Genomic DNA, 11896 nt, shown 5'->3' with positions numbered 1-11896 from the left:
TGTCCATTTTGCAAGACTTCTGACAGTCTGTGGCTCTCAGCCTCAAGCCCTGTTTAACCTACTGAGGACATAAATCTTCATAAGTGAATCATAAAATATTTAGTTTTATTCTAAAAAAGATTAAGTAATTCCCTAAACTGCTGGGCACTGTAGTTTATTGCAGATGTTACTCAAACAGAAGTAAACCTTTGTTGTGGGACTATTTTCAGCAGCGGATTAATACACATTTGGCATGTTAGTATTTACAACAGCAGAATGGTGTATATGGGATTGACTCACACTATCCTACATTGCCCATGTTCATGGTAATGAAGGAACATTTCACCATGCAATAGTATGTCTTTCATGTGTATATAATAGGTTATGGACAACATTAAAGGTCTACGGTCTAGTATGGCACAGAGGAATAAGATGTATCAAGAAATAATAAGAATAAGTAATGTTGACCATAAGACGTATGCCTATCCTTTGACTGTTGGCTGCAAATACCTTGTCACAGGAGTCATTTACACTACCCTTTTTTGAAATTGGAGCATTGCTCCGAAATACTAACAACTTCTTCCAGTAACTCAAAAACACAAACTTGAAGCCGATTTTTGTGTGAATGGTGCTGAGGTTATAATACTGTACAGTCATGTGAACAAATTAGGACACCCATGCTAAAGTTGATTAAAATAGCCCCACATCATCACATACCGTTCACCATACCTAGAGACTGGCATGGTTTTATTTCAGTTAGCCTAATAGCTGGTTTGATTTGCATTGAGAGATGATTTTATGGAAAGTACCCCATGCCAATCTGTAGGTATGGTGAAGGGTATGTGATGATGTGGGGCTATTTTAATTCCAAAGGCCAAGGGAACTTTATCAGGATGCATAGTATCCTGGATCCATGAAATAACTGGCCTTTAAAAATAAAAATCTGCCTGCCTCTATGGGAATTTAACATAGGGGTGTACTTACTTATGCCCCCTGTATTTTAAGGAAGAACATTTATTTATTTACGATACATTATTCATTCACAAAGAAAATTGGTGTCCTTAAAGATTGGATTTTTCCTCATTTTTTTAATTAAGGCATTAAGATCAATTTCCAAAAGATGATTTTTTTTATTCCTCTTTTTAGTCAACTTTAGCATGGGTGTCCTAATTTTTCACATGACTGTATATCACACAGGGCTCTTAAACGCCTGAGTACAAGTACAAACACTACTGTAGATAAACCTTGAAAGAGGAACTCACTCTTTTAAAATTATTATATATTCTGCCAGTGCACAACAAATGAGGAAATCTGTGTTTCCCTTTGATCAACATAGTTTATTTTTTAACCAAATGGCAGACATCCTGTGTTTAAATTAGTCTGTCACACTGTTTTATTTAAAGCATGTCGTTTGTGGTCATTTGACTCATGAGCACGGGGGTGCACAGGGCATGGTCTCATCTCCTTCTAACTAGACAGTATGACAATGACAATGGAAACGGTTTAAGTCAGGTTATTTCTAAATGTCTGTAAACCCCCCAGAGTGTGTTGCGTTCTGATATAAATTGTTGCCAACCTTTAATCTCAACCAACAAAAAGCCAAGTTAAGTTGTGCACAATAAACACCCACAGAGCTCAATAGCAATACTATCTTTAAAAAAGTCATCTCTGTTAAATTCCCCCCATGTGCTTACCACGCAGACTTCCAAAACCTACATGTGCGTAATGCAGTTCAAAGGGACTTCTACTCCAAATAACTCACTAGAGCAGCAAAGTCACACCATCCATTAAATGATTGTAATAGTCAAACTATAGACTGGAACCCTGGCTGCAATTTATTTAATGCCTACCTTTGGTAAACTGTAATTTGGGACCATGGCTAAACTACAGTCAAATGCCCAGTGCATTCTGGAGATCTGTGGCACTGCGTGTGTGGGTGGGCAGAGAGGCGGAAGGGGAGGAGGAAGAAAGTGCCCCTAATGTGTTTTTGAGGTTTAGTGGCATTTAAAGTCCTTCCAGCAAAATGGGGAGGCTCGTACTTTTATTTAGCCCTTCCTTAATTCGTCCCATTTCAAATAGACAATTGTACAGCTGTGAAATTGACTTTGAACCATGGAGCTCAGCTGATTTAAAGATTTCGTGACAGAATGAACTACTGTACATATGGTAAAGCATTTGTTTTATGGTGCAAAGCTGAAACAGAGGGGACATGGAGCATATTATGTGAGTTTAAAGACTGTAGTGAGGGAGTAAACTGGCTTTGGAAGATAAAAAATTGGCATTAGTGTTTGTTAAAATATTTTTCATGGCAGTGTTTACTGGCAAGTAAGCAAGCATATTTATTAAAGTAAATGACGCCTCACAAAATCCCCCAAAACTATATATAGTAGTTAGATACAGCATCACATGGATCAGCTTCAGTAATACAATGTAGCTTACACATGAACTTACAGACATGTAATGAAATGTAATACTCTTAATGAAAAGGGTCCCTTTTACTTTAATACGATATAAGAGCAGTTTGGCTGCCATCAACTAACCCTAACCCAGGACTTTTACTTGTACCTTGGACGCATACCAAGACAATAAAACTCTGGGCTCATACACATAAACAACCCCTTCTCCTCCCTACAGTACCAGCAAAAATATAGCAGCTGGGTATAAGGAAAGAAAAAAGAAATTTTAATATCCCAAATGGTCAGGAGACCCACATTATGGCTTGGGTCCCATTACCCATTTTACCCCTGGGCCTGTGTTTGTTAGGCCTATTCAGTAATCTATCAATGACTTGTAATGGAGTCATTTTACATTGTGTTATTTCTTTACTTAAAGCCAATATTTTAAGAATTTGAAAAATTCTGACTTTAGCACCCCCTAATGGCATCATCAAAAAAGACGTGGAGTCTAGATTGCACTAATGTTCACCAGGATTGTCTCATTTTTCTGCAAACTCAATTTGCAAAACTTATGCCGTCAGAGTAAATTAAAAAGATGCTATGAACGCATAAAATACACACATAATGGCTTTAATTAGATAATCTGAATACTATTAGTTAGTTTGCTGACATCTAAATTAGGGCTGGGCAATTTATCGCTATTATATCGACATCGATATATGAGGCTAGATATCGTCCTAAATTTTGGATAGAAGTGTTGCCTTTTCCTGGTTTTAAAGGCTGCATAACAGTAAAGTGATGTCATTTTCTGAATTTACCAGACTTACTAGCTGTTTTATTATTTGCCTTTACCCACTTTGGTGATTATTTATCAAAACTCTCATTGTGTTAGTATTTTGTGAAAGCGCCAATAGTCAACCCTACAATATCGCCATAGATATTTGGTAAAAAAAATATTGTGAGATTTGATTTTCTCCACTTCGCCCAGCTCTAATCTAAATTTGCTTTTCTTTTGACAGAACGGACGTTTGAAGACCACGAGAACCTCGTGGAGCCGCTCTCTGCATGGACGAGAGACAGCGAGAACAAAATCCTCTTCCAGGAGCGGGGGGAAAAATATGAGGTTTTCAAAAACCCACAGGTTGGTCCCCTCGTTGTATGCACCTTTACATACCTCTAACATATAACATACATATAACATATACTGAGTGATCACAGGTGATGTGACATCTCAAAAGTCCAACACTGGCTAGTTCGTTATTCTTGGCCTTGGTTTTGTTCAAATCCATCTCCACATTGTTTCAGCCCAGCGCCATCTGGCTATTTTCACTGTATAATTGTCGTCTGAATTATAATATTCCTCCATGCAGGATGACCTCTAACATGTATGTCCTCACTGTAATATGTCAGACAAAACGGCCTCAGGCAAAAGACAGTGAGATCTTGGCATGTTTGTTGATATAATGGGACCCTTTTATTATAATTAATGGATTTGGTCTGTTGGAAAACTGGTGAGATCTTCTCATTTTCGAAGTACTCCATCATGTTCTTCCACATCCCCCAACAAAAGGGCCCAGCTGTTTTTCACAGTATGTCGCTATCAATATATGTAGTTTACACTGTTGACAAGAGCTACCAAAATAGAACACACACACTCTCGCCACAAGTAAAACATCGGCCCAGACTGTGATATGAAACCACACTAGCCCAGTCACACGGGGCCAAAGAGTAGGGTTCAAGGGATTTTCAACGCTGATGATTATTTTTGTTCTGATATTTAATGTTTAAATTGGATTTAAGGGTTAAAAAGTTAAGGATTATTGTTTTATCCATCCATTTCACAAAAATAACCATACATATTTGAGGAAGCGGACATTTGATATATAAGACATATGAGAGTGTACAGCCATGCTAGCAGCTCTGTGACTGTACCCATCCATAAGGCGCAGCAGCACTTTGAGCTAAATGCTGAAGGGAGCATGCTAATGCTGATGCGACTGTTGAAACTGAATTGCCCTTTGGGATATAAATAAAGTTGTTTGAACCTTGAATGACAACACTTAATGTTTACCGGGTATAATGTTTAACATGCTCACTATTTTAGTTTGCTGTGTTAGCATGCTAACATTAGCTACTTAGTGCTTAACACCAAGTACAGCTGAGGCTGATGGGAATGTCATTAGTTTTGCAGGTATTTGGTCATAAACCAAAGTATTGATGTACAAACTTTCATGGCAATCTGTGAATCTGCTGGTTGCACTTGAGGAAAAATCAGGAAATACATGAATGCACTTTGTTTTATTCCTGCAGAACTTTTATTTATGGAAGAAGGATAAGAACGCTCTCAAAGACATGAAAGACAAAGACAAGGAGTTATTAATACAGGTAAATAAATAGAAATATTTATTATAATTTATTGTGTGACAGTTGTCCCCATTGGAGCTCCTCGAAATGACCCCTTTAATCCCTTCTTCACCTCGCAGGAGAACTTCTGCGGGACGTCCATCATCGTGCCTGATCTCGAGGGGGTGATGCACTTAAAAGAAGACGGCAAGAAGTCCTGGAAACCACGGCTCTTTCAGCTGAGGGCCTCTGGAATTTATTACGTGCCCAAAGGAAAAACCAAGGTCAGGGGTCAAAAGGGGACCAGACCATAAACACATCCAACAGCTAATGCTCTAATCCAGGATACATTCAGTTAGCCTCGAGCAAGTGGTGGAAGATAAAGTCCATCAGATATTGAGATATTTTTGCAATGTCAACTGGAACCTTAAGAAATATGATTTTCTTTCTTTTTTTTTCTCACTGGGACTACAAAGTCCGAATGTGTAGTAATCTTTTTGCTTTATGAACCGCGTTCTTCTTTCTTGCATCACTGAATGTAACTACAGCTTTTACTGCCTGCTGGATACCTAAAATATATTTCCTAACTGTATATGCTAGATCTCTTGGGAGCTTTAACTTCCCAAACATACCATTCATACAGGGCGTTATGCACCTACTATTACACTTGTAGTGTAGATTATCAATTCAATAGGCGGAGGGAACAGGAAAATGATAAAAAAGACATTACAGATCAATTTATGTAATCCCTTCTTTCTTTTTCAGTCATCCCGTGACCTCATCTGCTTTGTCCAGTTTGACAATGTAAATGTCTACTATGGCAAAGACTTTAAGGGCAAATACAAAGCCCCAACTGACTTCTGCTTTTTTCTGAAGGTAAGTTCAAATTTGTTGTCTCATCAATGTGGTCCAAAAACGCCTTTCACTGTGGAATTAATAAACAGAAAAGCGGCAACTTCCCCTAACTGAAGAAAACCTTTACTGTAAGACTCGCAGGTGTTAAGAGGCATATATCACACAGTATATCGCATGGCGCAATCAAATCAATGCAGAATTCATAGTTGCATGGTGGCATCTGAGTGTATGGTCGGCCATACAGCTGCTTTCTCTACTTTTACGTTTCATTTAAAGAAGTGAAAGGAGACAAGTGGTGAGAAAGAGAGCTTTTTTTAACAGTTCCTAATATATATATATATTTTTTAAATGGCTGTAAAAGCACCATGCATTTAATTAAAAGAGTACTTTAAATTTTAGAATAACCGGTGATTGGAGGTACCTACAGCACTCATATATAACCAAGAAATGCTGACTGACATGGAAAAAAAAAAGCAAGAACTAGATGAATTAGTGGTGAGTTAAAGTGATGTGAAAGTCCGCTTTCTTTCTTTTCCCCTGTCTTCTCTGGGAAATACTAGAATCAGCAGATTAGGCTAGTTGGTGAGGATCAAAGCAAAAAGAGCTCGGAGAGGCAAAGAAACTGAATTACGAACCAGTGAAAGACAAGAGTCCTCAAGGTTTGAGCTAGAGGCTGCTGCCCAAGGGAAAAAGAAAACGACCTGTCAGAGTGGACTATTTGGAAGGCTAGCCAGGCTTCTCACGGCCTGTTGTTTAGAAATCAATACAGTAAAACTTGTTAAAATTCGCCTCAGCTCTGGTAGATGATAATGATATGATAATAACTGAAGCTGCTTTCGGCTGCCCGAGTGTTTCAATTAGGGTGTGTTTTTGACAGATTGGTTGGGTGGTGTTTACGGGCTGCCAACAACTGCTGCAACGAGCAAAACATTTAGCTGTTTACATTCAGAGGTTCTGCCTGAGGTGATCTCTAAAACCAACCACAACCCCATAACTGGTATCACAACATTACGTGGCAAGTCAACTTAATTAATTAATGTTAGATCCACACAGTGTGCACTGTAAAGTAAATATTTGGTGTACACTTACTGGCACAAATCCAAAAATTAAGAATAGTTGAGCATCAAACACCTCAATATTTCCTAAATTAAACTGGATTACAGGATGTACTCAGTGGTGCCTACGTTTGGCTTTTTTGGTTTCCAGTTTGTCTGTTCGTGTTCAGAAATGCTGACTAGACTATTCCAAACAACAGGAATTGAAAAAATATCACCCATTTAACTGGAGTTTCCCCATCAGCACTCTGATTATGACTCCCTCTGCCCCCTTGTGGTATCCTAAAAGGGTAACTCCACTAATTGTACACATCACAGTCTGTTTACAGGTCTTGTTGAGTATCACTGTATATGTAAAAGTGAGTCAGCATTAGTTGGGACTGAAAATTACATGTTTGAATTTGGTTGTGCGGAGCTAGTGACTCGAGTCTACATTAACCACTGCTAGCATAACACCTGAATCTCTTGAGTGTGCTCTCAGCAGTTGAATAGCATCATGGGTAATGTAGTCACCAGGTGTTGAAAAGGAAGAAGAATGCATGGTATGGAAACTACAATATATCTGGTTCTGCTGCATCGTTCTGATCGCTTTTCTCCGAGAGTATAGAAGTGCAATATTGAGTCAGGGGATTTTGTCTTTCAGTAAATACACTAATGAAATACAGTAGTGGTTGGACAACAGCTAGAAAGATCACAGTGCCATATGTTACCCCAGAGGCTAATGTTTGTGTGTTTTGGTCTTTTGCTTGCCAATAAACAGCTTATTGCACATTGAATGTGAGCTACACTGAAAGGCAGGGTTGTGTGGCTGCAGAGTAGTGTAATCTGGAATCTGTTAAAGTATGTTACCTTCATTTCATACATAGATTTCTCCCAGAAATGTATTAAAAGCCTGTTGAAAGGAATCGTTAAGATCTGTTTATAATGCTAAAAAGACTTTTAACAAAGTAGGTTCTTTACTAACCTGTTCACCATTTGGATTTGACTCTACAGCACCCTCAGATCCAAAAAGAGTCTCAGTACATCAAGTACCTCTGCTGCGATGATGCTTGGTCCATGAACCTTTGGGTAACCGGAATACGGATTGCAAAGGTAAATTTGACCATCTTTGCATTAAATAATAGGAAAGGAAATCTCCATTTGACCAAAACTCATGCTGGTGTGTTTCTTACAATTCCAGTACGGTGCGTCGCTATATGAAAACTATAAAACGGCAGAGAAAGCGGCTGTCAGCTCTGTGTGGACCAACCGCAGCAGCACTCCATCCAGCTCCAATCCTTCAACGCCCTCACCCACCATCAAAGGTAGAACGACACACAAGCTGCCCTTCACTGAACAAGCCAAGATGTAGTGATATTAGCACAAACCTTTTGCCTGTATATCGTATGTTTACTCATGGTGTTTCTCCTTCTCTGCCAGCCAAATCACCAAGCCAGGCCAATGGTCATGCTCCCAAGCCCCAACAAGGACCTGTTTCTGTGGTACTAAACTCTTCACTAGGATTAAAACTAATGATTATTTTCATTATCAGTTTATAAAAAGTTTAGATACTGTAATGGTGAAAAATGCCCAAATCCCAATGTGATGCTTTTAGGCTTTGACCAGACATCAGATTCAGTGTCAAATTCAAATATATTCAATTGACAATGAAAAAACAAAACTGAGAAAAGCAACAAATGGGATAGCACTTTATTTTAAGGGCCCCATATTTTCCTACAATTCTCTCGAAATTAACTGTGTCACAAAATTAATTTTGGTCATCGACTTTATCATTTGAGTAACGGTATATGCAGGAATAAGATGCTTTCTATACATTTAAAGACCACTTTGAGTTCAAGCCTGTTACATCAGCAAAACACTTTAACTTAACATACTATACATTCATTTTAAGATAGTACAACTAAACAGTCTTATTTAGTTTACGACAACTCCTTCAAACACTGTATCCATGCACGAAAAAAGTTGTAAAAAGTCATAGTATAGATTGTTGAGAAAAGTCATAGTATAGTAGCGCTGCTCGATTATGGAAAAAAATGATTATTTCGGTCAGTATTAAAAACACGATAATTTAACACGATTACTCGTTGACTTCTGGAAAGATGTTGCAATTATTGAACTTAAAAAACAAAACAAAAAGTTACACAAATCAACAGTAAAAAAAAACTGTGATATTTGCCTTAATACTTTTCCTATTTAAACTTTTTTTTCGATTATTCTGTTTTTGTGATCATTGGGAGCCGAAATCATAATCACGATTTACATTTTAATTAATTGCACATAAAAAATAGTATGTGAAAAAAGTCATAGTATATTGAAAAAAGTCAAATGTCATAGTTTAGTATGTCGAAATAGTCATAGTATAGTTTATTACAAAAAGTCATTAAAAAAAAGTCAAAAAAATTAATTAAAAGTAATAGTACAGGGACAGTACACAAAAAAACCATTAATAGATGTCTTGTGCCAGGTTGTAGCATATTGCTAGTTTCCGCCCGTAGTCCCTGAAGTCATAGTATAGTTTGTCGAAAAAGGCTTAAAGTCATATTATAGTATTTAGAAACAAAGTCATTAAAAAGTCATAGTGTAGTTTGTCGAAAAAAAGTCATAGTATAGTCAGTCTTAAAAATGTAATTGTGTTTAAGAGTTTTTGAGGTCCTAACCTGTCGCCAAATTGACCCATCAACTTTAATACTTTTTAAGACACTGCTAACACCCAGGTAAAAAAAAAAAAAAGTAAACCTCTTGTAATTGTTGTCATCATTATTATTCTGTCTTCTCAGGACTTTGCAAATATCCCACCTCCACCTCCCCCCCCACCATTGTCAGTCTTCCCTCACCCAACACCTCCTTTGGCTGCAAAGAGTTCCTCAAAACCTGCTGCCCCCCAGCGACACCTGCCAACAAACTTCCCTCCACCTCCACCTGCAATGGACCTCCTTCCTCCTCCACCGCCCCCAGCCAATGAAGACGATGCCTTAGAGGCCCCGCCAGACTTCCTTCCACCCCCTCCACCGGCCGTTGGCTTTGGTTCACTACCTCCTCCACCCACATTTAACTCCCCACCACTACCGCCTCCCCCACTGAGTTTCGGGGGTGTGGACCAGTCTCTGCCTCCTCCACCACCAGATCCAGGGTTTTTACCTCCTCCTCCACCTCAGCCAATGTTCACAGGGGCTGGAGCACCCCCGCCGCCGCCTCCACCACCACCTCCACCTGCTGCAGTCCCACGAGCAGCGATGCGGCCTTCTGGCTCAGTGAAGAAGATGCCGCCTGCTCCACCAAAGAGGACTACACCATCGCTGCAGGGAGGAGATGGTGGAGACTTCATGTCAGAACTGATGCTGGCCATGAACAAGAAGCGTGTTCATTAGCCTGAGCATGAAATTTGTATAAAAGTATGACCTGTGCCTGCACACTGACCAACTTAACCCTTAATCGGCCTTGTCTTGACTTCAGCAAAAGCTACTCTTTACATTCACAACAAAACATCTCAACATCTCCAACATGCCAGTAGAGATTAGAGGTGTTGAAATTAATCAAATAATCGATGCATCGAATCGTGGACATGGACGATGCTGCATCGATAATCGGCCAGGCCATAATCGATTATTTCTGTTTACAATTTAATGTATGCCTAACAACCTTTTTCTTTTTACATATTCTGTTATGTTTTGTGCTCAGTGATGTAGTTTTATGTATCCAATTTATTTAGTATTAGAGCACTGCAGAATGTTTGGTTTTTGAAGCTTGAAAAGCTATGAATTAAATATCCTATATGGCTTTAATAGAAAAATGTATTTGACGCATTGTGACGCATTGTGATGCATCGAGATATCGAATGGAATCGCTGACATGATAATCGTAATCGAATCGGGAGATCAGTGAAGATTCACACCTCTAGTAGAGGTCAGACATCTCTTCCAGATGGCGATCCAGCCATCCTTTTTCTAAATATTCCAAAGACCAAAGAGCTTAAAGAAAATGTTACACACTCACCTAAAGGATTATTAGGAACACCGTACTAATACTGTGTTTGACCCCCCTTTCGCTTTCAGAACTGCCTTAATTCTTTGTGGCATTGATTCAATAAGGTGCTGGAAGCATTCTTTAGAAATGTTGGCCCATATTGATAGGATAGCATCTTGCAGTTATTGGAGATTTGTAGGATGCACATCCAACCTGCCCAGTTGTAACAAGGCTTGACGGATCCACATTCTCATTCTGTTTACGCCAAATTCTGGCTCTAACGTCTGAATGTCAGAAAACAGAACAGAAATCAAGACTCTTTAGATCAGGCAACATTTTTCCAGTCTTCAACTGTCCAATTTTGGTGAGCTCGTGCAAATTGTAGCCTCATTTTCCTATTTTTAGAGGAGAAGAGTGGTACCCGCTGGGGTCTTCTGCTGGTGTAGCCCATCCGCCTCAAGGTTGTGCGTTATGGCTTCACAAATGCTTTGCTGCATACCTCGGTTGTAACGAGTGGTTATTTGAGTCAAAGTTGTTCTTCTATCAGCTTGAATCAGTCGGCCCATTCTCCTCTGACCTCTAGCATCAAGAAGGCATTTCCCTTTTTCAGACCATTCTTTGTAAACACTAGAAATGGTTGTGTGTCAAAATCCCAGTAGCTGAGCAGATTGTGAAATACTCAGACCAGCCCGTCTGGCACCAACAACCCTGCCACGCTCAAAGTTGCTTAGATCACCTTTCTTTCCCATTCTGACATTTAGTTTGGCGTTCAGGAGATTGTCTTGACCAGGACCTCACCCCTAAATGCATTGAAGCAGCTGCCATGTGATTGGTTGATTAGATAATTGCATTAATGAGAAATTGAACAGGTGTTCCTAATTATCCTGTATGTGAGTGTATATAAGACCTGTTTTGTATAGTGTTTGAAAACTTGCTGAAAGAAAACATGATGATCAACAATTATGAGGTGTAGTTTGTTTTGTATGACATCAAAAATACAATGCTCTCATCATAATTCAAAGACATTTTTATAGAATTGTATATAATGTCACGTTTGCATGGAGGGCTGTAAATACTAATAGAAACACTTTTCCAATATACAGATGTCTATAAAGCTAAATAAAACCTGGCATAAGAATGCATGAACATCATTTTTATTGGACTGAATTACTGGGTCTTCTTCCTGTCATCAGGTACAACCTGCTATTATGTAAAAAAACACTGGAACTTGTTTGTATTCTGTAGCTCTAGTGTGTGCATACTTTATGTGAACAGGGTAAAAAGTCATACTGTATGTGAAAGGCA

General features: G+C 38.9%; 1 protein-coding gene across 1 annotated transcript in view; it reads left to right on the top strand.

Annotated features, from left to right (window-relative positions):
• apbb1ip (amyloid beta (A4) precursor protein-binding, family B, member 1 interacting protein) overlaps nt 1-11742 on the top strand; it is a 26476-nt gene extending 14734 nt beyond the window's left edge. Inside the window, exons 6-13 of the mRNA XM_078281265.1 lie at nt 3385-3516; nt 4686-4760; nt 4859-5002; nt 5484-5594; nt 7622-7720; nt 7809-7932; nt 8048-8109; nt 9406-11742. Of these exons, the coding sequence (XP_078137391.1) occupies nt 3385-3516; nt 4686-4760; nt 4859-5002; nt 5484-5594; nt 7622-7720; nt 7809-7932; nt 8048-8109; nt 9406-9996 (1338 nt within the window). The 3' untranslated portion in view covers nt 9997-11742. The remainder of the gene's footprint in view (nt 1-3384; nt 3517-4685; nt 4761-4858; nt 5003-5483; nt 5595-7621; nt 7721-7808; nt 7933-8047; nt 8110-9405) is intronic.
• The last annotated feature ends 154 nt before the right edge of the window (nt 11743-11896 follow it).

This window comes from Sander vitreus, chromosome 22 (genome assembly GCF_031162955.1).
Source record: "Sander vitreus isolate 19-12246 chromosome 22, sanVit1, whole genome shotgun sequence".
NCBI lineage: Eukaryota > Metazoa > Chordata > Actinopteri > Perciformes > Percidae > Sander > Sander vitreus.
Note: the sequence above shows the minus strand (reverse complement) of the source record. Positions and strands in the feature narration are given on the sequence as shown.